The 26,122-nt window shown below is 68.4% G+C and overlaps 3 protein-coding genes across 7 annotated transcripts in view; all 3 read left to right on the plus strand.

The window, feature by feature from the left end:
* Nucleotides 1-166: 166 nt before the first annotated feature.
* On the plus strand, nt 167-6,236 carry LOC112997045 (B-cadherin-like). Of its 2 annotated transcripts, XM_064519848.1 has the most exons (15): nt 167-328; nt 2,363-2,496; nt 2,579-2,707; nt 2,836-2,991; nt 3,066-3,210; nt 3,298-3,473; nt 3,562-3,690; nt 3,927-4,112; nt 4,186-4,430; nt 4,515-4,657; nt 4,786-5,010; nt 5,087-5,305; nt 5,386-5,519; nt 5,599-5,742; nt 5,827-6,236. In XM_064519848.1, the coding sequence occupies exons 1-15, from the start codon at nt 190-192 to the stop codon at nt 6,037-6,039; spliced, it is 2,517 nt and encodes an 838-aa protein (XP_064375918.1). In that variant the 5' UTR covers nt 167-189; the 3' UTR covers nt 6,040-6,236. The 2 variants fall into 2 exon arrangements, with proteins under 2 accessions (XP_064375918.1, XP_064375919.1); XM_064519849.1 differs by lacking the exon at nt 5,087-5,305.
* Nucleotides 6,237-7,036: 800 nt separating this feature from the next.
* LOC112994996 (cadherin-1) lies at nt 7,037-15,481 on the plus strand. The gene is made up of 16 exons (XM_064519858.1): nt 7,037-7,220; nt 7,315-7,429; nt 10,144-10,373; nt 10,468-10,599; nt 10,694-10,849; nt 10,925-11,069; nt 11,219-11,385; nt 11,752-11,880; nt 12,015-12,200; nt 12,292-12,536; nt 12,728-12,870; nt 12,969-13,193; nt 13,351-13,572; nt 13,652-13,782; nt 13,988-14,131; nt 14,219-15,481. Exons 1-16 carry the CDS (start codon nt 7,158-7,160, stop codon nt 14,429-14,431), a joined length of 2,646 nt encoding a protein of 881 aa, XP_064375928.1. The 5' UTR covers nt 7,037-7,157; the 3' UTR covers nt 14,432-15,481.
* A 1,785-nt stretch (nt 15,482-17,266) lies between these two features.
* The window catches only part of TANGO6 (transport and golgi organization 6 homolog), a 30,325-nt gene continuing 21,469 nt past the window's right edge, over nt 17,267-26,122 (plus strand). For 2 of the 4 annotated variants that reach the window (XM_064519859.1, XM_064519862.1), the window contains exons 1-6: nt 17,267-17,942; nt 18,419-18,535; nt 20,501-20,651; nt 21,223-21,350; nt 21,883-22,045; nt 22,640-22,722. In XM_064519859.1, the coding sequence (XP_064375929.1) occupies nt 17,289-17,942; nt 18,419-18,535; nt 20,501-20,651; nt 21,223-21,350; nt 21,883-22,045; nt 22,640-22,722 (1,296 nt within the window). In that variant the 5' untranslated portion in view covers nt 17,267-17,288. The remainder of the gene's footprint in view (nt 17,943-18,418; nt 18,536-20,500; nt 20,652-21,222; nt 21,351-21,882; nt 22,046-22,639; nt 22,723-26,122) is intronic. The other 2 variants (XM_064519860.1, XM_064519861.1) reach the window with 2 other exon arrangements.

The following is a 26,122-nucleotide window of genomic DNA, read 5'->3' on the forward strand; positions in this document are numbered from 1 at the left end:
GTCGCCGGGGCGGCTCGGAGGTGCCCGGCGGTTCGCGGTGGGCGCCGGGGGGGCGCTCGGGGGGGCCGGGGCGGTACCTGCCCCGCCGCGGCCTCACCTGGAGCGGCGCGTTAGAGGCGGCGGGCGGGGCGCGGCGGGGCGGGCGCACCGAGCAGCGGCGGCGGCGGCGGCGGCGGCGGCGGACGGGCCATGCGGGGACCGCGCGGCGGGCTCGGCCCGCTCCTCCTCCTGCTGCTGCTGGTACCGCTACCGGCGGCCGCCGCGCTCGCCGCCGCCCCCGCGGGCTCCCCGGGGCTCGCCGCGGCGCCCGGCGCCCACCTGCGCCGAGGTAAGCGGGACCGGCGGGGCCGCACCGGGGGGACCGGCCGCACCGGAGGCACCGGGGGGGGGGACCGGCCGCCTCGCCCCGCAGCGGGGGGGACCGGCTGCACCGGGGGGCCGCGGCCGGCCGTGGGGCTGCATCCCGGGCGGCCCCTCCCGCGCCGTGGGGCTGCGCTGCGCCCCCCTGCCCGGGTTGGGGGCTGGTCCTGGCCGCGGTGTGGGGCTAGTTGTGCCCCCTGGGTTGGGGGGCTGGGCTGTGGGGCCGGCCCCGGCTGCGGTGTGGGGCTGGCTGTGCCCCCTGGGTTGGGGGGCTGGGCTGTGGAGTGTGCTCTGCCCCATCGGAGTGTGGGGCTGGGCTGTGGGGCTGCTCCTGGCTGTGGGGTGGGGCTGGCTGTGCCCCCTGGGTTGGGGGCTGGGCCGTGGGGCTGGCTGCGCCCTGTGTCACAGGGCTGGGCTGTGGGGTCGGCCCTTCCCAGGCTTCTCTGCCCCCCTGCGCTGTGGGGCTGGCTCTGGCCGGCGGCTGGTGAGCCCCCCTGGGTTGTGGGGCTGTGCCTCTCCAGGCCGTGGGGCTGGCTGGGCCCCCCGGGGCTGTGCCATGGGGCTGGCCCTCTCCGGGCCACGGAGCCGGCTGTGCCCCCCGGACCATGGGGCCGGCCCTGCCCCGAGGCCAAGGCCTCCGGCCCAGCTTGCGGCTCTGCCGGGGCCGGTGCGGGATCATCCCGGCGCTGGCGGCCTCCAGCCTGGCGCGGGGCCCCGGGGTGCCCGACACGAGCAGCACGTGGCCGGGAGCCGCTGCGCCGCAGGGTGGGTGCCCGCACCAGCGATGGAGCCGGCCGCCCCGGGGCCACCATCTGCGGGAGCACCGGCAGCGCCCGGCCCCGTGGGCGGCAGCAGGGTCCGGCCCGGCTGTGAACCCCGCCGAGCGCACGGGGACGGGGGGGGGGGTCTCGCCCCCCACGCAGCTCCCGGCACCGCCGGGGCCCCGGGGTGCGGGCTGGCGTCAGGGGCTGCTGGCACGGCCGGCTCCCGCGGGAACGGGCTGCCCGGGCCGGCAGCCAGCGCCCACCTAATGGCCGCGGAGCGCTGAAAGCACTTGGCGTAAGCGCTCTGGCGAGCCGGGAGCGGCCGCGGCCTCGGCTGGCCTCGGCGTCGAGCGCTGCTGCCCCCGGGGCCGCCCCTGCCGGCGCCGGGAGCGAGGCACCGGGGGGGTTGGTGGGTTCCCTGCGGGGGCTTCGGGCCCCGCGTGCGCAGGGTGGCCGCAGCCTCCCCGGTGCCGTCCTTATCGCCGCTGCCATGGGGCAGGAGGGGCCGCCGCTCTGCCCGGGGGTGCGAGAGCCGCAGGCGAGGGGCCCCGCCGGGGGGCAGTGCCGGGGGCACCGGGGCACGCGGCCTCCCCCCCCGGCCCGGCCCTGCCGCCCGCCCGAGGCTCCCGTGCTCCGGCTTGGCACCGGCCCGGCGGCCTCTCGGGGGCTGCCACGGAGCCGGTTTAGCGCCGCAGATCCCCTAATCGCACAGCGCGGCGGGTGCTGGGGTGCAGGGGGAGCAGGGAGCGGGGTGCATCCAGCACAGCAGGGCCTGGGGCCGGGCAGGGGGTGGGAGCCGGGGGGGCTGGAGGGCGAAATGCGGGGGGAGGGAGCGGGGCAGGGCGTGGGAATTCCCGTCATCTGCAACACAAAGCCGGGCGCTGGGGCTGGGGGGCTGGAGCCCAGCGCTGCCCCGGGCGGCTCCCGGCCCCGGCGCTTAGCTCGAACCCGGCCTCCCTGCCGCGGCCGCTCTAAGCCGCATCACGAGGGCTCGGCGGGGCTGGCCGGGGGCCGGAGCGCGTGGGAGCCGTGCGGCTCTGGCCCGGGGCCCTGTGGAGACGCCGCGGGCTGGGCGAGCAGCGGGGCGGGGGTCCCCTGCGCCCCTCCCCGGCTGAGACACCGGGGTGACGCCGAGCCCCGGCGTCCACGTGCCCCCCGTTAACCTGGCCCGCGTTTGCCGGGTGACCGGCGTGGAGCTGCATTTGGGGCTCCATGCTTCCCCCCGCACTGCCTTGCAGGGAGCTCCGGAGAGCCGCCGGCACAGCGTGGGACCGAGGACCTCGGCTTTGGGGACGGGACGGGGGTGGCAAGAGGCCCCACGTGGCTGCCCGTCCCTGCCCCGCTCCCCGCACGCAGCGGGTGCTGCCCACAGGTATCGCTCCCGGCCCCCGGGACCCCCACCCTGCACAGGACCCCGCGCGCCCCGGACCTCACCCGGGCTCCCCTTCCCGCAGGAGGCCGGCGCGGGAGCCGGGGCCGACGGGCCGCACTCACCTCTGAGGAGGCGGAAGAGGGACTGGGTGATCCCGCCCATCAAGGTTCCCGAAAATGAGAGGGGCCCGTTCCCCAAAAAGCTGGTCCAGGTATGGAGGGCATCTGTCTGGGGAGGGGGGGCCCCCGAGCTTTGGGTACGGATACATGCATCGAGGGTGCAAGGAGGTGCTGGCTGTGCCCATCCCCCTTGCATCGAGGCTGCATCTCCCCCCGCCAGATCAAATCGAACCGGGACAAGGAGACGAAGATCTTCTACAGCATCACGGGGCAGGGGGCGGACACCCCCCCCGAGGGCGTCTTCACCATCGAGAAGGAGACGGGCTGGATGAAGGTGACACAGCCGCTGGACCGGGAGCACATAGACAAGTACCACGTAGGTGGCAGCGGGGGGGACGGCGGGCGCCGCGCCGGCCGGCACCGCGTCCGCTCACCCGCACGTCCCCGCAGCTCTTGTCCCACGCCGTGTCCGAGAACGGGCAGCCCGTGGAGGAGCCCATGGAGATCATAGTGACGGTGACGGACCAGAACGACAACAAGCCGCGGTTCACCCAGGAGGTGTTCAGGGGCTCCGTGCCGGAGGGCGCTTTGCCGGGTAGGGGCCGGGCCGCGGCGCCCCGGGGACCGTCCCGCTGGGGACGTGGGTGCCCGTCCCGCCTGACCAGGGTGCTTCTCCCTCCAGGCACCGCCGTGATGCACGTGAACGCCACGGACGCCGACGACGCCGTGGAGACCTACAACGGCGTCATCGCCTACTCCATCCTCAGCCAGGAGCCGCGGGAGCCCCACCGGCAGATGTTCACCATCAACAGGGCCACGGGCACCGTGGGCGTCATCGCCAGCGGGCTGGACCGCGAGGTGGGCGCTGGGGCGGCTCGGGGCTCGGGGTGCTGTGCTGGCCGCCGCGGGGCTGACGCCGTCTGTCCGTCCGTCTGTCCGCCCGTAGCGCGTGCAGGAGTACACGCTGACCGTGCAGGCGGCCGACCTGGACGGCGACGGGCTGGCCACCACGGCGCTGGCCGTCATCGAGATCGCCGACGTCAACGACAACGCCCCCGAGTTCGACCCCAAAACGGTAACGCGGAGCCCCAGTGCTGGAGGGGGACCCTCGTCCCCGCGGGCCGGGGCACCGGCCTCGTGCACGGGGTGGATCGGGCTTGTGCACGGTGGGGACGGGCTTCGTGCACGGGTGGATCAGGCTCGTGCACGCCGCAGACGTGGCTCGGTGCGGGGCGGTCGCGCGGGTGCAGAGCGGGCCGGCGTCGGTGCAGGGGGCCGGGGCGCGGGCTCTCACCGCCGCCCGCCCCGCAGTACGCGGCGGCCGTGCCGGAGAACGAGGCCGGGCGGGAGGTGGCCCGGCTGGCCGTGACGGACCTGGACGAGCCGGACACGCCGGCGTGGCGCGCCGTCTACTCCATCGTGCGCGGCAACGAGGGAGGCGCCTTCGCCATCGCCACGGATCCCACCAGCAACGAGGGCATCCTGAGGACCGCCGAGGTGGGTGTCCGTGCAGGGCGCCTGGTCCCCAAGGCCACCTGGGGCCGGGTGACAACGTCCGTCCCCTCCCCAGGGCCTGGACTACGAGGCCCGGAGGCAGTTCGTGCTGCACGTGGCGGTGGCCAACGAGGCGCCCTTCGCCGTGCGGCTGCCCACGGCCACGGCCACCGTGGCGGTCAGCGTGGAGGACGTCAACGAGGCGCCCGCCTTCGAGCCGCCGGTGCGGGAGGCCCGGGTGCCGGAGGACGTGCCGCCGGGGCACGCCATCGCCGCCTGCACGGCCCGGGACCCCGACCGCGCGCAGGCCCAGGAGATCACGTGAGCGGGGTGGGCGGCGAGGGCGGCGCGGACCCTGCCCCGCCGCGGCGTCCCCCCCCCCCATGGCACCCCCTCCCCGCGCAGGTACCTGCTGGCGAGCGACCCGGCGGGCTGGCTGGCGGTGCAGCGGCAGAGCGGGCTCGTCACGGCGCGTGCCCCCCTCGACCGCGAGTCCCCCTTCGCCAGGAACGGCACCTACACCGCCATGCTGCTGGCCGTGGACGACGGTGGGTGCTCGGGACCCCCTGCAGCCCCCTTGCTTGGCAGGGGGGAGCTGGTCCATGGCCGCATCCCGGCTGCAATCGCCCCGAGCGCGGTGGCATCGGACCCCCCGCAGCATCGCTGCTCCCCGCAGGCACGCCGCCGGCCACGGGCACCGGCACGCTGCTGCTCACCCTGCTCGACGTGAACGACCACGGCCCCGAGCCCGAGCCCCGCGACGTCGTGCTCTGCAGCCGCAGCCCCCGGCCCCAGGTGCTCGCCATCGTCGACCGGGACCTGCCCCCCAACGCGGCGCCCTTCCGCGCCGAGCTGGCCCACGGCTCGGCGCAGAGCTGGGCCGCCGACGTCGGCGACGACGGTGAGGACCGCCGCGGGGCTGGGTGGGCACGGCGGGGGGGGGGGTCCGTCACACCGCCTGACCGCCCGTCCCGCAGACACGGTGACGCTGCGGCTGACGGCGCCGCTGGAGCCGGCCCTGTACAGCGTCTACCTGCGGCTCTTCGACGCCCGGGGCAAGGAGCAGCTCACCGTGGTGGCCGCCCGCGTGTGCGACTGCGAGGGGCCCGCCGAGAGCTGCGCCGCCCGGCCGCGGCCCGCCGCCCCCGCCCTGCCCCTGCTCCTGGCCGCCCTGGGCGCCGTCCTGGCCCTGCTGCGTGAGCCTGGGGGGCTACGGGGGGCCGGGGGGGCCGTGCAAGCCGTGGGGCGCCGCGCTCACCCGGCCCCTCGCCCGCAGTGCTGCTGCTGCTGCTGCTGCTGCTGGCGCGGAGGAGGAGGAGGGTGGTGAAGGAGCCGCTGCTGCCGCCCGAGGACGACACGCGGGACAACATCTTCTACTACGGCGAGGAGGGCGGCGGCGAGGAGGACCAGGTGGGCGCCCGCCCTGGGGGGCGGTTTGGGGGGCCCCGGTGCCGCCGCGGTGCAGCCTGACCCCCCCGTCCCCGCGCAGGACTACGACCTGAGCCAGCTGCACCGGGGGCTGGACGCCCGCCCCGAGGTGACCCGCAACGACGTGGCCCCCCCGCCCGCCGCGGCCCCCCAGTACCGGCCCCGGCCCGCCAACCCCGACGACATCGGCAGCTTCATCGACGAGGTGAGCCCCCGCGCCCGCGGCCCCCCGCGCCCCCGTCCCCCCGCGCCGCGCCCCAGCCCACGCCGCCCCTCTCCCCCCCCCCAGAACCTGAAGGCGGCCGACACGGACCCCACGGCCCCCCCCTACGACTCGCTGCTGGTGTTCGACTACGAGGGCAGCGGCTCGGAGGCCACCTCGCTCAGCTCCCTCAACTCCTCCGCCTCCGACCGCGACCAGGACTACGACTACCTCCACGAGTGGGGCAACCGCTTCAAGAAGCTGGCGGACCTCTACGGCGGCGGCGAGGAGGACGACTAGAGCCCCCGCCGCCCACCCGCCCCGCCGCAGGGCCGTGCCTTGGGGCCGCCGGCTGCCCCCCCCGCTGAAGTGTCCTTGCCTTCCTCCCCCGCGTTTTTCTTTTGTTTTTAACGTATGAAATAAAGCGTAGTGCGATGCTAGACGTGGGGTGAGCGGGTTACGGTGTAACTTTTAAATAAAGGATGTGGTTTTTTAGACCCTCCCGGCTCGGCGTGGCTGCATGTGCTCGGCGCCGTCCCCGCGGGCCCCCCGCGTCCCCCCGGGCCGGTGTTTACCGCCCGGCTGTTTGCAGAGCTGGACTTTGTCCTTGCTGGAGGCGTGGGAGAGCTGCCAGCCGGGGCGACCGCCCCTCCGCACCGTGGTCATCCTGGTCCCCCATGGCAGGGCCTGGCCCCACCAGCGGGGCCCCCAGGGTGACGATGGCACCGTGGCACGGCTGGGGGTAGGGCCCGGATGGCTGCCCTGGACGGGCACCGGCGCAGCCTGCTCCCATTGCCCTCCTGGGGCACCCACGGGCTTCCCAGGGTGCCTGCAACCTCCCCGGGCATCCCTGGACCACCACAAGTGCCCTCGGGCCTCCCAGGGCCCCAGGGACCTCCCAGGACGTCTCACGGTACCACAACCCAGCCAGGGCATCCTTGGACCTCCCGGGGTACCCGCAGACCTCGAAGAGCCCCGCAGACTTCCCAGGGCCTCCCTGGCCCTGCCGGGGCACCCCACGACCTCCAAAAGCACCCTCAGCCTTCCCAGGGCACCCACAGGCTTCACAGGACACCTGCAAACCTGCCCGGGTGTCCCCAGGCCACCCAACCCCCCACCCCGGGGCTCCCAAAGCCCCCGGGGAGCTCGCAGAGCGCCGGGGTCGGCACCGCGGGGGTGCAGCGCCGAGCACGGCGCGGGGGGGCCGGGGCGGGCCGGCACCGCCTCCCGTCGGGGCCGGCACCTGCGGGGCGGGACGGGGCGGGCCGGCACCGGAGCCACCTGCGGCGCCCGGGCTGCAGCGCGCTCCGCCGCTCCGCTCTGCTCCGGCACCGGCACCGGCTCCGGCACCGGCTCCGGCCCACGGGCTCGCCCCCGCCGCCCCCAGCGACCTCCTGCTCCCGAGCTCAGCCCGCACCATGGGGCCGCGCCGGGGCTGCCCGGCCCCGCTGAGCCTCCTGCTACTGCTGCTGCTGCTCCAGGTGAGGCGCCGGGGCCGGGACCGGGACCGGGGTGGGCGGCGGGGGGGCCCCGACGGCAGCGGGCCGGCGCTGACGCCTCTCTCCTCCGCGGCAGGCCGGGCGCTGGCGGTGCGAGGAGCCGGACTCCTGCCAGCCCGGCTTCTCCGCCGCCACCTTCGCCTTCACCGTGCCCCGGGACAGCGTGGCGGCGGGCAGCGTGCTGGGTCGAGGTAAGGCGCGACGGCGGACGGGCTCCGAGGGCGGCACCGAGGGCCGCGAGGGGTTTGGAGCCGCAGCTGCATGTTCAGGTGCCCGGCGCGGTGCCGGCAGCGGCGATGCACGGCTGTGCGCAGCTCTGGGGGAGCAACGGGGACGGAGCCATGGCCGCATGTCCAGGCACTTGCACGGTGGCGGTGCACGGCTCCGCGGGAGCAATGGGGACGGAGCCGTGACCGTGTGTCTGGACACTTGCACAGTGGTGGTTGCACGGCTCCGGGGGAGCAACGGGGACGGAGCCATGGCCGCGTGTCCGGACACTTGCATGGTGGCAATGCACGGCTCCGCGGGAGCACCGAGCGTGGCCGTGCCGGGGGAGCGCGGGCGGCGGGGGCTCCGCCACCACGCAGGCGTGAAGGCGCCCAGAAACCGGGCGGGCCGCCCTTTCCCCGGGAGCGGCGGCGCTGACTCAGGCGCTCCGCCGGGGCGTGGGGCTGGGCCGGGGCAGCCGCGCAGGCTCCCGGCCTGCCGGGACTCGCAGAAGCGCCGCGGGGCTCCCGGAGCCGCGGGCGGCCGTGCAGCACCGGCGGGTGCCGGCTCCCGGCGCTTTCGTCCCCGCGCCGCCGCTCGCTCTGGGTGACGGCGGACGGCGGCGCCGGCGGGGCGCGAAGCCGGACCATGCACCGCGCCGAGCGCATTCCAGGCGCGTTAGCTTTGTGGCTGATCATTAACGAAGGCGCTGGGCTCGAGCGGCCCGCGACGGCCGGGGCCGTGCCCGATACCGGCGCGACCCGCGGCCACGTGGCCCGGCGCGCCCCGCCGAGCTGGCCCGCTTCCCGGAGCCGCGGCCGGCCGGGAAGTCCCCGGGAGAGCTCCCGCGGGAGCGGGGCGGGCTAACGAAGCAGGCCTGTAATTAGGCGGATTCGCCGAGCCTTGCGCTTCCCTAGGCAGGTCTGGACCGGCCCGGCTCCGGCCAACGCCTGCGCTGGGGACGCGGCCGGGAGCCTTGCCCGGCCCCTCGCAGCGGCTGCGCCAAGCGAGCGCTGCTCGCGGGCCCCCCCGGCCGCGTCCTTGGCCCGCAGCCTCCCCCGGGCTTTCCCACGGCGCCCGGCTCGCGGAGCTGCCTAAAAGGCCGGCGGAGGAGGAGGCCGTTTCCCTGCGTTCGTGCGGGCGGTGGAAGCCCCCCAACGCGGCCGCCCACATTGCACCGCGCCGTGCCGCAGGGCTGCAGCCACCCGCGGCCTTGACGGTCCCCGGAGCGCTCCCGGCTGCGCCCGCGTCGGCCCCGGGCGGGCGAAACCTCGAAAGTCTGAAGTCAGGGCGAAACTCGGGGTGACGTCAGGCAGGAGCGCCCTGCTCGGCGCGCCCTGGCACCCGGCGCGGCGCGGAGGCGGCAGCACCCGGCCGCCCCAGCCCGGCCCCGGCCAGGTGCCCTTGGGGCCATGGCAAAGCGTGGGCAGCCGGGAATGGGGGGATGTTGCAGCTCACGGCCCCGGCGAGGGACCCCCCACACCCCGCGGCCCCGCCGCCCCCCCGGGGCCTGGGCTGCCGGGGAGTTTTCTCCCAGCCAGGAGCTGGAAAAACAGGTTGTGCGCACGGCCGGGGAGGGAAGGGGGGCCGAGCGGGCGCTGAGCGCTGCGTGCTCGCCGCAGCCAGCTGGTGTGGGGCCAGCTCGTGGGTGCTGAGCACTGCGCACTCGCCGCATGCAGCCGGTGTGGGGCTGGGTGCTGAGCACTGCGCACTCGCTGCACGCAGCCGGTGCGGGGCCAGGCCAGGACCCCGGGGTGCCGGCGGGAGCAGGGCCGCTGCGGCGGGGGGCGGCTCAGCCCCGGCCCCCAGCTCTGCCGTCGCCGGCTGCCGCATTCCTGGGCTGCCGGGTGGCTGACGTAGCCGCGCTGCACCGCGCCGGCGGGACGGGCTGGGGCGGCGACGGCGCGGGGCGATGCGATGCAGCGGGGGACGCGCGGGGCCGTGCAGTGGGGCAGCCCCACCGCGGCGCCGGGCGGCTGGAGCAGAGCAGGGCCGGACACAGGGCGCTTGTTGCCCCGTGCGACGCCGGCGGAGCAGAGCGGGGTGCCGCCGATGCCAAATCTGCCACCGCAGGGACTCCATCTGCCCTGGCCCGACGGGGTCTGGGGTCCCCGGGGAGCCCCAGGTCCCTGTTTCCCGCTCTCCCAGCTCCTCTGTGCAGGGTGACGCGCCCCTGGGCTGTCCCCACCGCACGGTGACCCCCACGCGGTCCCCAGCCGCCCGCCTGCAGTGCAGCTGCACGGGTCCGGCCCAGCACCCACGGGTGGCCCCGGCCTTGGCCCTGGCGGGCCGCTGGCGTGGCCGGGTGCCAGCACAGGTGCGAGGGAAGCTGGCCTTGTTTTTATTTGAAAAGGCGCCGGAGCACCAGCACCCTCTGTCCGCTGCCGGGGGCACGGCAGCGATGCGGCACGCGCGGTGCAGCCGCGCACGGGGACGGGCCGCGCCTGGGGCTGCGCGGTGGGGATGGGCCGTGCGCAGGGATGGGCCGTGCACAGTGCGATGGAGCGGGGATGGGCCGTGCACGGGGATGTGCCGTGCGCGGGGATGCACCACGCGCGGTGCAGCACGCCTTGCCCGTGCCCGGCATCCCCGCGGGACGTGCAGCACCGTGCACGGCGCATCCCGGCTGCGCCCCGTAGCCCCGGCCGTGGCCGTGCTGCCGCCGCGGGCTCCCCGCCCACCCGCTCTCCCCTCGCAGTGAGCTTCGCGGACTGTGCCGGGCAGCGGCGGGCGGCGCTCACCACGGACGACACGCGCTTCCGGGTGCGCGCGGACGGCGTCGTCTCGGCCAAGCGGCCCCTGCAGCTCCACGGCCGGGAAATCGCCTTCTCCGTGCACGCCCGGGACGCGGCGGGCGGCAAGCACTCGGCCCGGGTGACCCTCGGCAGGCGGCGGCGGCACCGCCACCACCACCACCGGCACCCCACGGTAAAGCGCCGCGCCGGCCCCCTCGCCCTGCCCTGTCCTCCCCGCTCTGCCCTCCCGCGCGCCGCGGCCCCAAAACGAGCCGCTCTCCCCGCAGGACGCGGCGCCCGCCGTGCTGGTCTTCCCCGAGTCCGGCGGCGGCCTCCGGAGGCGGAAGAGGGACTGGGTCATCCCCCCCATCAACTGCCCGGAGAACGAGCGGGGGCCCTTCCCCAAGAAGCTGGTGCAGGTACGCGGCGCCTCGTCCCCGCGCGGCCCCGGCCGCTCCGCGCGGCGTCTCGGAGCAGGGAGCCCCTCTGACCGCCCCCTCCGCTCGCCGCCAGATCAAGTCCAACAAGGACAAGGAGACCAAGGTCTTCTACAGCATCACGGGGCAGGGGGCGGACTCCCCCCCGGTGGGCGTCTTCACCATCGAGCGGGAGACGGGGTGGCTGGAGGTGACGAAGCCGCTGGACAGGGAGGAGATCGACAGGTACATGGTGAGTCGGGTGCCGGGGCGCCGGGGCGGGACGTGGCGCGGGTGCCGGTCCCGGCTCTGACCACGCGCCCCGCAGCTCTTCTCCCACGCCGTGTCGGCCAACGGGCAGCCCGTGGAGGACCCCATGGAGATCCTCATCACGGTGACGGACCAGAACGACAACCGGCCCGTGTTCACCAAGCAGGTCTTCGTCGGCTACATCGAGGAGGGCGCGAAGCCGGGTACGCGGGCTGCGCCGGGGGGACCGGCGAGACGCGGGGCCCCGCGGCCCGGCCGGGCAGGACGCGTGGGGACGCCAGCCGGAGCTGAGCAGACCCCTGGCAGGGTTGGCCCCGCAAGCGAAACCTCTTCTGCTCGTCCCCGCGCCCAGGTACCTCCGTGATGACGGTGAACGCCACGGACGCGGACGATGGGGTGAACGTGGACAACGGCATCATCAACTACTCCATCCTCAGCCAGGAGCCGCCGCACCAGATGTTCACCATTGACCCGGAGAAGGGCATCATCAGCGTCATCGCCACGGGGCTGGACAGGGAGGTGGGCGCCCACGCCGTGTCCCGCGGGCCTGCGCGGCGGCTCCGTGCCGTGCGCCTGGGGAGGCAGCGGGGTTTGCTGCAGGGATCTGGGGGACACTGGAGCCCTGGGGTACGGTCAGCTTGGGGACACGCCATCCCTGTGTCACGATCCCCTGCTTTGGTGGTGTCTGGGGCCCCGAGGCCAGCGGGGTCTGCGCTGGGGATGTTGCAGAGGGAGCGCAGCCGGGGGAGGTCGGAAAGCCTGCCAGCGGGGACAGCCGCAGCCAGGGACGGGTGGAAGAGCAGCAGGCGAGACGGGCCCAGAGGAGGCTCTGCAGGGACAGGCTGGACCCACCCCTGCCCTAACCACGGTGATTTTGGCTTGCAGAGCACTCCCAACTACACACTGATCATCCAGGCAGCGGACCAGGAGGGCAAGGGCCTGACCAACACGGCTACGGCCATCATCGAAGTCACCGACGCCAACGACAACACTCCCATCTTCGACCCCACCGTGGTACCTGTCCCCTCTACCCACGCTGGCTCCTGCGGGGACTACGGGCACCCGGCTCCCTGGGCCAGCGGGGCACAAACCCCTCCGCCGCGGCCCTGGGACGGCACAGGTGACCAGGCCTGTCTCCTCTCTTGCAGTACGAGGGGACAGTGGAGGAGAATAAGGCTGGGGTGGTGGTGGCCCGGCTGAAGGTGAAGGACCTGGACAGGCAGGGCTCCCCTGCCTGGCGAGCCGTCTACCACATCAAGAGCGGGGACCCGGACAATGACTTCAGCATCACCACCGACCCCCAAACCAACAACGGCATCCTCCGAACGGCCAAGGTGGGTCGCGCTGCCCCGTGGCTGCCCTGGGACAGACGTTGTCCCCATAGGATCTGGGGTGACACCGGTGCTTCTCTCCCGTCTCACCCAGGGCCTGGATTACGAGATGAAGAACCGGTACGACCTCGTGGTGGGGGTGGAGAACGAAGTCCCGTTGACCGTATCCCTGCCCACCTCCACGGCCAGCGTCTTGGTGATAGTCAGAGACGTGAACGAAGCCCCCATCTTCATGCCGCCCGTCAAGAGGGTGGAGGTGTCGGAGGATTTGCCGGTGGGGCAGGAGGTGACGTCCTACACTGCCCAGGACCCAGACAAGGACCAGCAGCAGAAAATCACGTGAGTACGGGGACCCTGCGCCCCCAGACAGGGGGAAAGCCAGCGTGCCCCGGCATGCAGGGCCATGGGCCGCTGCCGGAGCAGCACGGGTGCCCGTGGGCCGGGCTGCTCCTCTGCACCACGAGCCGTCCCGGCTGCCGGAGGGGGACGGCGGGGCCGAGCCCCCCTCGCTCACCCCGCGCTCGCCGCAGGTACCGGCTGGGCAGCGACCCCGCAGGGTGGCTGGCCATCGACCCCAAGAACGGCACCATCAGAGTCGCCCGGGCCCTGGACCGGGAGTCGGTGCACGCCCCGAACAGCACCTACAAGGCCGTCGTGCTGGCCATGGACAGCGGTAAGGCGCCGTGGGGCGCGTCCCGCCGGGCATGGGGGCTCCCGGACGCCCCAGGCCGCCGTCCTGCCCGGGGCCCCGCTGAAGCCCGCGCTCCGCAGGGGTGCCGGACGCCACCGGCACGGGGACGCTGCTCCTCGTCCTGCAGGACGTCAACGACAACGGGCCGACGCCAGAGCCCCGATTCTTCGACATCTGCAACCGGCAGCCCGAGGAGCAGACGCTGACCATCGTGGATAACGACCTGCCCCCCAACACCTACCCCTTCCAGGCGGCCCTGGAGCACGGCTCCAGCACCAACTGGACCGTCAAGGTGACCGGCCAAGGTGGGTGCCGCGGGGACGTGCCGAGCGAGGGCAGGTCCGGCTGGAAGAGCGAGCGCTGGGCAGGGGCACGCCGGGGAGCTCGGCGCCGAGGGTGTCCCCCAGCCCGGGACCCCAGGCCTGGCTCTCAGCCCCGTCTCTCCCGCCTCTCCCGCCTCAGACGTGCTGGTCCTCAAGCTGGTGAAGGAGCTGGAGCCGGGGGAGTACAACATCTTCCTGAAGCTGATGGACAGCCAGGGCAAGGCGCAGGTGACCTCCGTCAAAGCCCAGGTGTGCGAGTGCGAGGGGGCAGCCAAGAACTGCGAGCGGCGGGCGTTCGTCGCCGGCGGGCTGGGCGTCCCCGCCATCCTGGGCATCCTGGGGGGCATCCTGGCACTGCTGAGTGAGTATGGGACAGCAGGGGACGGGCTGGGGGGGACGGGGATGGGGCTGCCCTGACCCTGCTGGCCCCCTCCCCGCAGTCCTGCTGCTGCTGCTGCTGCTCTTCGCCAGGAGGACGAAGGTGGTGAAGGAGCCGCTGCTGCCGCCCGAAGACGACATGCGGGACAACGTGTACTACTATGACGAGGAAGGCGGAGGCGAGGAGGACCAGGTGGGTTGGGCACGTTGCGGGCTGTGCCCCATTGCTCCCTTTGCCATGGCCACGATGGCTGTTCGGGGTATGCCAGGTCCCCGTGGACCTGCCCATCACCCCGGCTCCCTGCCTGCCCCGGTGGTGGCCCCAGCCTGCCTTGCCGGGGAGGGTCTCACTGGTGGCCCGCCGTCCTCTCATGTCCCCCCGCCCCATCCCCGCGCAGGACTACGACCTGAGCCAGCTGCACCGGGGGCTGGACTCCCGCCCCGAGGTCATCCGCAACGACGTGGCCCCCCCACTGATGGCAGCCCCCCAGTACCGGCCCCGGCCCGCCAACCCTGATGAGATCGGCAACTTCATCGACGAGGTGAGCCCCCGCGCCCACATCCCCCTGTGCCTGTGTCCCCCCGTGCCCGCACCGTGCCCCAGCCCACGCCGCCCCTCTCCCCCCCAGAACCTGAAGGCGGCCGACACGGACCCCACGGCCCCCCCCTACGACTCGCTGCTGGTGTTCGACTACGAGGGCAGCGGCTCGGAGGCCACCTCGCTCAGCTCCCTCAACTCCTCCGCCTCCGACCGCGACCAGGACTACGACTACCTCCACGAGTGGGGCAACCGCTTCAAGAAGCTGGCGGACCTCTACGGCGGCGGCGAGGAGGACGACTAGAGCCCCCGCCGCCCCCGGCCCGGGCGGCCGCCGCAGCTCGCGTCATTTCAGCCCCTCGGACTCAGGCTGGCGCGCCTGCCCTGCCCCGGCTGCGGGCCGGGCGGCCAAAATCCCCTCAGGCACCCTTCGGACCCGTTGTCTCCGTCCCCCTCCTCCAGCTCAGGGAAAGCTCTGGGTGGCGGGTTAGCAGGGCTGGAGGGGGACCTGGCCACTTCCAGCCGCTGCCTGCTGCCCCAGCGGTCCCCGCGGTGGTCCCCACGGTGGTCCCCACAGTGGTCCCCGCGGTGGCCCAAGGTCTCCAGCTGGGGGATGCACTTGGCCTCACTGGGCCACCCAAAGCCGCGGTTGCACCAGGCTTTGCTTTGGGACCTGCCCCGACGCCAGCCTGGCGTCTTCCCGGCTTGGACGTAGAAGACGCATCCTCGCCCCTCGCGTTCGCGCGCAGAAACTTGCTCTCTGCGTCGTTTTACGCATTTCCCCTCCGCCGCAGCGGCCGGCCCGGGGCTGCCCCAGCCACCCTGCCCCGTGGGGCTCCCAGCCCCCACGTCAGGTCCCGAAACCGCCGCCGCGCTGGCGACCGGCCACGCTCGGCCCGCCGGGGCGCACGGCGGGGAAATGTGACGGTCCCAGCGCAGCCGGACATTGTGCCTTTGTGTGAAACTGCTCGTGCGTGTGCCGCAGCGGGGAGAGGTAATCCGTCATACACAGCCTAATGATGTGCCATGCTCGTTACGGGGTGCACGGTAGAGAATTATCTTTGATATGGGAGTTACAGGCAGATTTCTATTTTTCTGTATACCAGATTACGATATTATTTCCTTCTGTGTCACGGAATGTGTAATTGTCGAGTGGTTGATGAAAAGTGCTTTCGAAAATCCAATAGCTTTAGTTCAATTCTAAACTATGTGTTTAGCTGTCATCATATTTTGTACTTTTTATTATGGGAAAAGGGGTTGATGCAGATTAGGAGACCAGCAATGGTCTAGTGTTAATTTGATCTTCTGTTTTTATATAAAATTGAAATAATAAATTGTTTTAAGAAAACCAAAAGCCCCTTTCTCGTGTGCTTAGCTCTGCTAGTTTCACCCCGCCGTCCATGCTCTGGAGCCCTAGAGAGGCTGTGGCTGAACAACCCTTCCCTCGCAGGGGCCTCCACCAGCAAGAGCAAAGGGCTCATCCAGCCGCGCGGGTGGGTGGGAGGGCGACGGAGCAATGCCCAGGCACGCGTCTTCTCAGCACCAGGGACTGCGAGGAGACCTGGATGGAGCAAACAGCCGGGGCATAGTTTTAGCTTGCTCCCGAATCCTTCCAGGAAGACGGTGCAGAAGATTGCACGAGAGCAGGGCTCGCGGTGCGGTGCCTTATCGCGGTAGCTGCGCCCTGTGTGCTCAGTGACTGGCACCGTGCCCTGCCCCGCTGAGCCACACAGGCACAGCAGCAGCGGCACGGCACTGAGTAAGAGACAGATGACGGATGTTTGCCCAACCCTGGTGACTGCGCTGACCTCCCCTTAGCAGCCTTGCCTTGTAAGGAAATACAACCCCCAAATTACGTGCCCCACGGTGGCTGCGTGTTTTTCGACACGCAGCAGCCTCAGAGGCAGGCAACAGGTTTGTGACCACCCTGGGGACAGCGCTGGACACCCAAGGTGCTAGTGTAGAAGCTTTGCAATGCCCACATCACCTGTTTATCCCTAAATTAGTGCCTGGCCATGGCCCTAACAGCAGGCTGTGACTCCCCACCTCCCCCCTGTGCTGGCTGCAATAGTGCTACGTGTTCAGGCTGTCCTTTCAGGACAACACCGCCGGCTTCTCCGTTCCCAACGCCGCTAACTTCTGCTGCGCGCAGGCTGGAGCCTCGCAGCCCGGACAAGCCTCGGCGTGGAGGAGCCCCGCGTCCCTGGCGGCCGCATCTCCCCAGGCGTCGCAGCCGCATCTGCTGCCACCCGCCGCTGGGATTCGGTAGCGATTGCTCCAGGCAGCGTGGGCAGGTTCCTCCTCGCCTCCGTCGGCAGGGAGACATGCTCATAGGCAGGGGTTTTCCTGCAATTCCTGACTTGCCGGCGTGGTTGGTACCTGGGACTGGTGGGACTAGACACCCACGCCGCAAGCCTGTCATTTAGCCACCCCGATGGGTGAGACGGGCGGGCTAGGCCGGTGAGACACTGCTGCTGGCAGTGCCGGGCCCGGGGTGCTGCAACGCTGCGCACGGGCAGGATGGAGGCGAGGGGGCGGCCGGCCCGCGCCAGGCCTGCGGTAGCACCCACAGCACACACCAGCCAGCGGACAGACAGCTTGCATGACCCCACCCCGGTGAACTCTGAGGGCACCCCAGGCTGTGGGGTCACGGAGTGAGCAGCCACTGCCCGCGTGGGGAGGGGAATAGAGGCAGTCAGGCCACAGCCCAAGATGGCGCCGCAGGGCCGCCTCCACCAGCCCTTCACCCCCGAGCGCCGGTGGGGGGGCGGGCCCGACCCTCCCAAAATGGCGGCGGGCACCCGCCGCGCTCACCCCAAGATGGCGGCGGGCTCGGCCACGCTCCTCCCCGCCCACGGACCCCCAAGATGGCGGCGGGCTGCGCCGCGCCCCTCTTCGGGCGGTTCTCCTCCGAAAATGGGGGCGGGGTGGGCCGCGCTCATCCCCGCGGCGTCGCCCTTCCCAAAATGGCGGCGCGCTCCGCCGCGCTCCTCCCCAAACACCAACCCCCAAGGCGGCGGCGCGCTCTACCCAACTCCTTCCCCCGGCGTCGCCCCTCCCAAGATGGCGGCGAGCTCGGCCGCGCTCCTCCCCCCGGCGTCGCCCCTCCCAAGATGGCGGCCGACGCCGCCACGCCCCTCCCCTCGGCCGCGGCGCCCAAGATGGCGGCGGGCGCGCCGCCGCAGCACGGCGACATGGCGGCGGGCGTGGAGGTGGAGCGGGTGGTGGAGGCGCTGGAGCTGCTGCTGCGGCAGCCCGCGGGGGCCGGTGAGCGGGGCGACGGCGGCGACGACGACAGCTGGGCGCCGGAGACGCTGCGCGGCAACGTGGCGGCGCTGGAGGAGCGGCTGCGGCGGGAGCCGGGCTGGGCGGCGCTGCGCGGCCTGCGCGCCGCCGTGCTGGCCGGGGCGCCGGGGCTGGGCGCCGCCGAGCCCGCCGCCGAGCCGCGTTGGGCCGCCGCCGCCGCCGCGCTGGCGCTGCTGCTGTGCCTGCGGGAGCGGCTGGCGCAGCCGCCCGCCGCCGCCGCCGCCCGCCGCCCCGGGGCCGCGCCGCCGCCCGCCGCCGACACGCTGAGCGCGGCGCAGGCGCGGGCGGTGCGGCGGGCGCTGCGCGCCGCCGTGGCGCTGGGGCTGGGGCCCTGGCTGCCGCCGGGCGCGGGGACCCGCCGCCACGGCCCGCGCCTCCTGGCCGCCGCCGCCGCCCTGGCCCGCCTGGCGACGCACCCGGCGCTGGGCGCCCCGCTGCTCGCCCGCCACCTCGGCCCGCTGCTCGCCGCCCTCTGCCTGCTGGGCCACGGCCCCCCCGAGCACACCCAGGTCCGTGGCCGCCTCGCCCCGGGCGGCAGAGCCCTTCCCCGGCACCCGCGGCCCGGCCTCGCCGCGGGGCACCGTCCTGTCCCGCGGCCGAAAGTCGCAGCTGGAGCGGGGCCGCCTGCGTGGGCCCGTCCTCGGGGCCGCCCGCCCTGGGGAACGGTGCGAGCGGCTGCCAGCCGTGGCTGAGCCCTCCCCAGGGCACCGGCAGCACCGACGGGATTTGTCCCAAATTGCCAAGTACGAGGTGGAAATAACCACCTGCTGCGCCCCGGGGCAGCGCCGCGGTGGGGCTGGGGACGGCGCTGGGATCCTGCCCCCTCTGAAGCGGCTGGCTCCGGCCTGGCTGCTCGCCAGAGCCAGAAAACGTTGTTTCACCAAGTGTCTGGGCTGGAGAGGTGCCGGGGACACCAGCGCCCTGCCGCCCTCCCCGGCTGCGGCGCCCCTTCCCGCCCGCCGACCTCGGGGTTCCTCTGTTCCAGGGCGTTTCGGAGGAGGAGCGAGCCCAGTGCAGGGAGGCCTTGCGGCACGTCCTGGATCGCGTCTACCAGCCCCTGGCCGTGCAGGAGCTGCTCATCCTCCAGGGCGGATCCAAGCAGGTACCGGGGCTGCAGGGCAGCCCGCACCCGCTGCCGAGCCCGGCCCGTCCTCTCCCCTCGGCACCTCGGAGGCACCGCGTGAAACACCCGGTGCTGGGTTCAGCTGGGGACAGCTGGGTGTGAGCCAAAAGCAGAAGGACACGCAGCATCTATTTAGATGCTTTTTCATCCAGAAGACTTTGTGTTATTTGTACTCAGACTGTGGAATAGGAATTAATTTATTTTGATAAAACAGAGCTGGGAGGGCGCTTTAAGCGTGTCCTTGCTGTCAGGTGCCGTCAGGCGATGGTGGTGTCTCAGCTCAGGTCTTTGCAGTGGTGCACGCTATGCGTTGCAGCATCCTGCGGGTGCATTTGCTGCCGTCCTACTTTACTGTAGGGCAGAGGCAGTTTGGTGCAGTACGGCTGGCGCTCCGGATGCTGCGTGGGTGCTGGTAAGCCGTTGGGTGTGCGCTGGTCGCTCCTCAGCGACCGAAGGCCAGGGACCCCCGTGCCGCAGCTCTGTGTGCGTGTGAACTCGGGGACTCTCAGCACAGCAAGTGCAGCCTCGGCTGAGCAACTGCATTTGTTTTGCCTGGCCCAGCACAGCACCTTCTGCTTCATAACTGTTTTCACTTGATAGTGAGTCACCCTTACGTCTCCAGGGCTAAGTGGTGCTAATTTGACACTGATGGGTTTTTTGTGGCCGCCTTTTCGAAGGCTGCCTTGTGGCAGTGGGAAATAGGTGACCTCTGCAAAGACTAACATTGCTCTTAGAAGGTCGCTGGGAAAAGGGCCGCTTCCCAGCTTTGATCGCACACGGGTGCTGTAGGTGGGTGCGTGTCCGTCTGCTGCGGTGCAGTTCCAGCTCACGGCTTGGGGTCGGGTGAGCCGGGAGCTGCCGGTGGCACGCGGGGTAGCTCAGGGTGATGGTCGGGGCAGCTCTCCGCAGCCGCGGCTGTGCTGGTCTGACCGTTTGGCTGGAATAGAAGGTGATTCCCAAGCAGGTGGGACATGTGGGACAGCCACCTCGTTTGGTAGCTGTCCCATAGGACTGGTAGCTGTGAGCTGTAGCTCGTTGTCACTTCTCAGTGCCACCGTAAAGGCGGGCAGCTGTGCTCGCTGAGCATGTCCTCTGCTTCCCCTGGAGCTCTGGGATAAAAGCAACCTGGAAGAGCAGCGTGCTGGAGAGCTCTAGGCGTCAAATCTCATTAACTGAGGCAGCTGGACGCTTCCCGTTGCTGCTGAGTGTGCTGAGAGGCCAGTGGCCTTGGTCCTACAGTGCTCTGCTCTTATTTAATATTGTTTCCTCCCCAAACCTTCTTTTCTTGAGAAGCACGCACTTTGGTTCTTTCATGCAGAAACAGGGGTGTTCCCGTTAGACAGAAGCTGAGTAGACGTTCTCCCTCCCAGTAAAGAAGCGTTAGCTTGCCTTGTTCCTCTGGGCGTCCAGACAAACACCTCTGTTCCAGCTGCTCGCTTTGCAAGTTTGCAGCCTCTGAACAGCTCTGCCGTTTGCACTCGCCCCAAAGACGTTTCTTTGACTGACCGCGTAGCCTCTGGATTCGTGGTGCCCCCTCCTCAGCACAGCGCTGGGTGTCCAGCGATCGCAGCAGTCACAAGTGCTGTTGTGTTACGTGCGTTGAATCCGGCTTGTCCCATGACACCCCCTCCCCTGCCCCGTGCATCGTTTCAGTAATGAGACGGTCAGATTTGATGCATGACCCTGAGATTTTAATTAAAGGAAGAAAGCTCTGTGTGAGAGGTTGCTCCCGGAAAGCTTAGTCCCTCTCATTTAGCCCTAATTCTCTTTGTGTCACTAGATGATGAAGTGATTTATTTAATGTATTTTCCCTGTCCTGTGCTCCTCTGTCATCTCAAGTCCTCCAGGGCAGGGAGCACTTTATTTTGCCTGTTAGCGAGGGCCGTGCAGGAGCGTGCGCCGGGGAGAACATGCTGCTTAGCCCGCTCCTTTGTTTCCTTTCAGAGATCGGCCTCTCCTGGGGAAGACACAAAGCCGGCCCTCGCGCAGGCTCCGGCGTGGCTGCGGCGCCTTTGTGGTCAGCTGCTCTCAGAAAGGCTGCTGAGACCCAACGGGGTCCAGGCGGTGGTTCGGGGCATCATGGAGGGGACAGGCGGTGAGTAGGGTGCTCTCACACTGCTGTTGGTTTCCGAGATCACCGATGAAAAGAGACTCTGATGGGTCTAAGATGCTTCGTCCCATGGGAAGCCCAGAAAAGGTAGCACCATTAGAGTCCTGAAATAGGAAATCACTTTTATTAGGCTAATAAAATAACTTCTGTAAACATTTGCACTGAGTTTGCCTCTGATTATGAAAGGGTGGTGAACTCCTGAACTGTGAATGCCTTTAACTCAAGGTTAAAGGTTTTCGAGGTCCTCACTAAAAGCTGCAATTCCTGAGTCCCACAGTTGTCGGTGTCAAAGCCTCTTCCAGTCAATAGCAGTCTAAAGACACCGTCCCAGCACTACCTCCCTCCTTTTTTGGCTCTTGTGCCTATTTGTGGAAGTTGGTTTCCAGTATCAAAGGCCGTGGACAATCTTTTTTTCCCCTTCCCTCACTATGCTCAGTTTAAAGAGATTGCTAAAAGCCAAAAAGCCAGTTCTTGGCCAGAAACATCTGGCTTCAGCCAGAAATGGCTCTGCCGTTTGCTGTCAGTGTGAGCTGATCTTGGCTGTCTCCTGGTGTAGCAGGTGGCACCGGTGCTGAAGCAGCAGCCGTGGACTGGAGGAAATGTGATGCGGTTGCAAAGATCCTGGCCGCCTGCCCTCAGCAGTGTCTTTCCCTCGAGGATTACTACAAACTCGTGTGCCCCCAGGTAGGCCCTTCTCTTCTGCCTCCCTGCGGCACCTTGGCCACGGCCGTGAGATCAGAATCGGGACCATCCTCACGGTATACCCAGTTCGGAGCATGTCCATACTGCGTTTAGTATAGTTTCTGCTCAAATAAGGCCTATCTCGAGCCTGGCTGCTCCGATATGGAGATGTTTGGTGCTCTGTCAGTGGGACGTGTTTCCATCCCATCTTGCATTTTCTGTAATTATTTGAAATACTGAACAGTGCTGCCTCATCCCATGAAGTTTTCAGCACTGCCCTTTGAGGAACTTCATGCCGCGGAGTTCTTGCTTCCAGCCTTTGGCTATGGAGGTTGTGCAGGTTCTTTGTGTGAGCCCAGAAACGCGTCTTCTGTTAACCTGTGCGCAGGGAGGAGACCTGCATCCCCGCAGTGTAGAAGGTCATGCTAAGTGCCCAGCAAAGCAGCACTGAGGAGGCTTTGCAGTCTCCGCTGTTGTTGCGAGGAGTTGGCCTGTGCCCCTCCTCAGGGGCTGCTAATCTGGACTTGCCTTCCAGATCCTGGATTTGCTGCACATCCAGGATAAAGTGACAGCGCGCCAGTTCCAGAGAGTCGCCACCACTACGCTTCTCACCATGGCGAAAGGGCACCCTCAGCTGGCAGAGAAATACCTGCTTCAGCCCATGTTGGCACCGCTTCTCCGATGCTCCGATGCTGCAGGTAACAGCTGGTCTTCGCTGGCTCTGTGAGGGCCGTACCAAACCCCTAATCAGAGAAGAAGGGTCTGATTCCTCTTTCCACCAATCTTCATCCTTCCGTTAAAATTTCCTCAAGGGCTGGTGACTCGGCTACTGTGTGCGCAAGGCCCAGTTTGTCATTTCTGGACATGTCTCTGCAACCAGATGCTCCATATTTTCTAGCACTTGTGTCAAACTCTCCTGTAGTTTCAGAGTCCAGTAGTAGGGCTTCTATCCTCCTCTTTGGGAAACTCTCCCACGGTCTGCTGGTCTTGTTTTGGGCTACCAGATGGAAGCCATCGGTTCCTCACGCGGACTAAGCAGCTTTCAAAGCAATAACCCATCAAGAACTTGGGGTATGCTTTGATTTACTTGTAACCTCGCAGAGTTTACAGCACCATGATGGTATTTAGCACAGGTACTGAGGGCTCCTTGGTTCCTGTGCTGCCCTGGTGGAGGGAAGACAGGAAAACTATCAGAGTGCTTTTTGGTGCTGCTCCCTCGGGCATGGCGAAGTTGCCCTGCTGGAGCCTCCTCAGCGCGTGGAGGTGCTGATACTTCTGCTCTTTATTTTCAGAGATAGCAGTGGAAGATTTATCAGCAGGGACTGTGCTGGTGGAAGAGGCAGAGCTCAGCAGCTGTGTGGAAGATGTGTTCAAGGTACAGTGTCTGATTTGGGTCTGAGGGTAGGTGAGGGTGCTACTCTAGGGAAAAGAAATGCTTTGAGACTTTTTGATCCGTTCAATATGTGTTTTAGACCGTGACAAACCAGTGTGTCTCATGCGGTTGTGTGCTGGAATAAGGCTCAGAGTTGCACAGAATAACCGTGTATTAAGTGCTGCAGTAGGGGCACTGCAGCTTTGTGATAGATGCCAGAGGCATTGCCTTAATCCCTTCAGGCGTTCTCACCCCAAAATGTTCTGCGAGATGGCACTGAGCTTTTGCTGGTTGTTTTTTTTTCCCTGCTGTCTTTCTGGTGCATCACTGAAGGTAAGAAAAGAAGAGTTTGAGCAGCAGTCTAGTATCGAGGAGTCTGTGGTGCTGTCGTATCCTCTTCCTCCATTAGCTGCAGCAGGCCTTTGCCCGTTGCTGACCTGCATAGCTTTCCCCTGGATAGTTATGTCTGGTTATGCTGTCAGAAAAGCTTCAGGACTCAGGCCCTGATCATCGCGCGGGTAACCCCGGAGCAGGGGTGCCGCTGGCCTCACGCATTGCCTTGGGCAGCCGCGGCCTGACTGAAACGAGCTGCTCGCCCTTCAGCATCAGCACGGAGCAGCTGTCGGTGAAGAGAGTACTGATCACGGGGAGTGTTACGTGAGTGCTCAAATTCTGCAGAAAACCCGGGTTTTCCTCCCAGACTCTCCCTGACTCGCCCTCCTGTGCCTCGGTTTCCTTGCCTTGCAGCGTGGGCGATGTGGCCAGCACTGCGCCCGCGTTCCCGGTGCGGGTGGGAGAAGCGGTGCCTCCCCGCCGCGGCTCTCCCTGCCTCCCCGAGCTCTGAGCCGGGGCGCTGGAGCAGCCGGCCTGCCGCTCCCGCGGGCAGCGTTAACCCCTGGCAGGCAGAGGGGCAGCAGGCAGCTCCGTGTTGGGTCAAAATGCTTCCAGAGGAGAGACCTGGAAAAGGAGCGCTCGGGAGGGAGGTGTCGCCAGTGACGGGCTGCGCTGGACCGCTCAGCCCCGCGGTGCGAGCAGGCTGGCAGGGTCCCCGGCGCAGCGCTCGCAGCCGGTGATTGTGCAGCTACTCAGCAGCGACGTGTCCGCAGCGGGGGCTTGAGACGCGGGCGGGCTCAGCGTGCCCCCGAGACTGCTGAGCTGTCACTGGCGCGGGAAGGAGAGGGAAGGTGAGCTCGGAGGGCATCGCGGAGCCCGAGGAGGAGGAGCGGCAGGGCTGGTGCCATCGCTCGCCCCGCGTTGCTGCCTGCGGGGCACGGCACGGCCCCGGCGGGGTGCTGCGTAGCAGGGGTGCCGCGTTGGGCCAGAACGGCCGCTGGACCGGGCCAAGGCGATGTCTGCTGGAGCGTTAGCTCTGCGCTGTTTGCAGACTGCAGCAGACGGCAATTACGCTGTTGGCTCGGGGCTGCTGTTACGAAACAGGAGAGCACGTGGGGCGCAGGGGAGAGGGGTGGTCGGTGGCTCGGCCCCGCGGGAGGCACGCTTAGTCACTCGGACACCTGAGGCTAGGACCCAGAAATGGGGAGGAGGCTGGGGCTGGAGGAAGGAAAGCAGCGTGGGGGTTATTAGCCGTGATGTGCACGTAAGCGCCTCAGGTGGGGTGAACCAGAAAAAGCAAATGCGGGCTTGCCGCTGCAGCACGGGTTTGAGGTCGCTGCCTCATCGGCCCTTCTGCACTCGGTGAGCGCTGGGTCAGCGTGGTTACGGGGAAGTGAAATGGTCTCCGTTGCTCAACCCGCTTCACTAATCTAAGCGCTGTCTTCAATACAGCTTTCAGATACCTGAGCTCACCCCTTCGCTCTGAGCCTTGAGACGCCGTAGGTGAGGTTGCACTTTCATAAAGTGTGGGACCAGAATTGTTGCATCTGATATCTGAAGATCGGCATTGTCTGCCTAAAATTATGTGCCAGAGTCAATTCTGTGAGGCTCCTTAGTCTGTCGTCCTAGAGGCCAGGCGTGATCCCTTAGTCTAGCAGAAAGGGTCTGCAGGAGGAGTTCCGGATTCTCTGAAGAGATTAACTTTGGATGTTATGTAAAGCTTATTCCAGTTGCTGAGAGCAGTTTTTGGGTCCCCACGTCACTCCTCCCAGAGGAGCCCTCGCCCAGGAGCAGCTCTGCAAGCCCCACTTCGTCCCATCGCTGCTTCTTTGCCTTTCCGCTGGCAGCAGCAATGCAGCCTTTCTGCATTTCTTCTGGTTGCAGGCAGCTGCATGTCAAAGCTCAGGAAACGTTTCCCCTCATCTCTGCCCCCAGTAGTCCACTTTCTCCTGGTGGTGCCTGTCAGACGGCTGAAGGAATTGCAGTGTGTCTGGTCCCACTGCAGAAGGAAGGTGCTTTCCTCTATGAAGGGAAGAAACGAGTAGCTTGTTTTGCAGGGATCGTACAGAGCGTAACCCCACGACGTGGGTTTCTGTGTGCATGATGTTAATTTTAAAACCGTGGGCGGGTGATGTTGGGTGTCCAGCAGTCTCGTTTCATAATCTCCCTGGAGCCGCCCTTGTGCGGTGTAGGACCTGGAGAGAGACGCAGTCAGGCCTTAGAGCTGATCTGTGACGGGTGGCGGGTGTTCAGCAGCTCTGGCAGTTGCGGGAGAGGTGTTGTCCGTTCTTGCAGTTCCTTGGGAGGAGTAGATCTCTTCCGAAGGGCTGTATTGCAGCAGCAGTATTGCAGAGAAACCTTCCCTCGTATCTCCCTTTCCGCCATGCCCACCAGTATCACCAGCGCCCGGTGAAGTGGCACAGGAGAGGTCGCATGCCGAGTCGCTGTCAGCGTTACCACGAGCACGAGTCTTGCCCTGCATCGTCCCCGAAGAGCCGTGCGTGACCCGTGATGGTGCACGGCACGGTGCAGAGGCTGCACAGGGAGGGGGACTAACCGCATTGCAGCGGCCTGTCGCCCAGCGCCAGCTGCCGCATTAACACAGAAGAAAGTGCAACGGGAAGGCCCTGATGGCTGATCCTGGGCTGGAGCACGGCCATCTCAGCCGAGTGCGGTGCAAAGCCCAGCCTCGATAGCCAGTCGCCAGTGCCGTGCTCCAGGCTTCGCTGCCGCCCTGAGAGCAGCCGCGGAGCCTCGTGCTGCACGCTCTGGGCCGGAGGGACATCTTGAGCCAAGGAATCCGAGCAGCTAGTGGCTGGCCGGCTGGCATGCCCCGAGGCAGGCTAAGCTCTTAAATGATGCGATTGTTGGAGTATTTTGTGTACTAATGATCTGTTGTAACTAGCTGGCAGGCAGAGACCAGTCTGGAGGGCTGCTCTGTGGCTGCTGCTCACAATGAAAATGTCTTGAGTTTGGGGCGGATCCCTCCTTAATGGCATAGTGCTTTAGGCCTGACAGCCCTGAGATTAGTGAGGGAGACTCCAGCCTGCAGATTTGCGGGGGTTTCTTG

This window comes from Dromaius novaehollandiae, chromosome 13 (assembly GCF_036370855.1).
Source record: "Dromaius novaehollandiae isolate bDroNov1 chromosome 13, bDroNov1.hap1, whole genome shotgun sequence".
NCBI lineage: Eukaryota > Metazoa > Chordata > Aves > Casuariiformes > Dromaiidae > Dromaius > Dromaius novaehollandiae.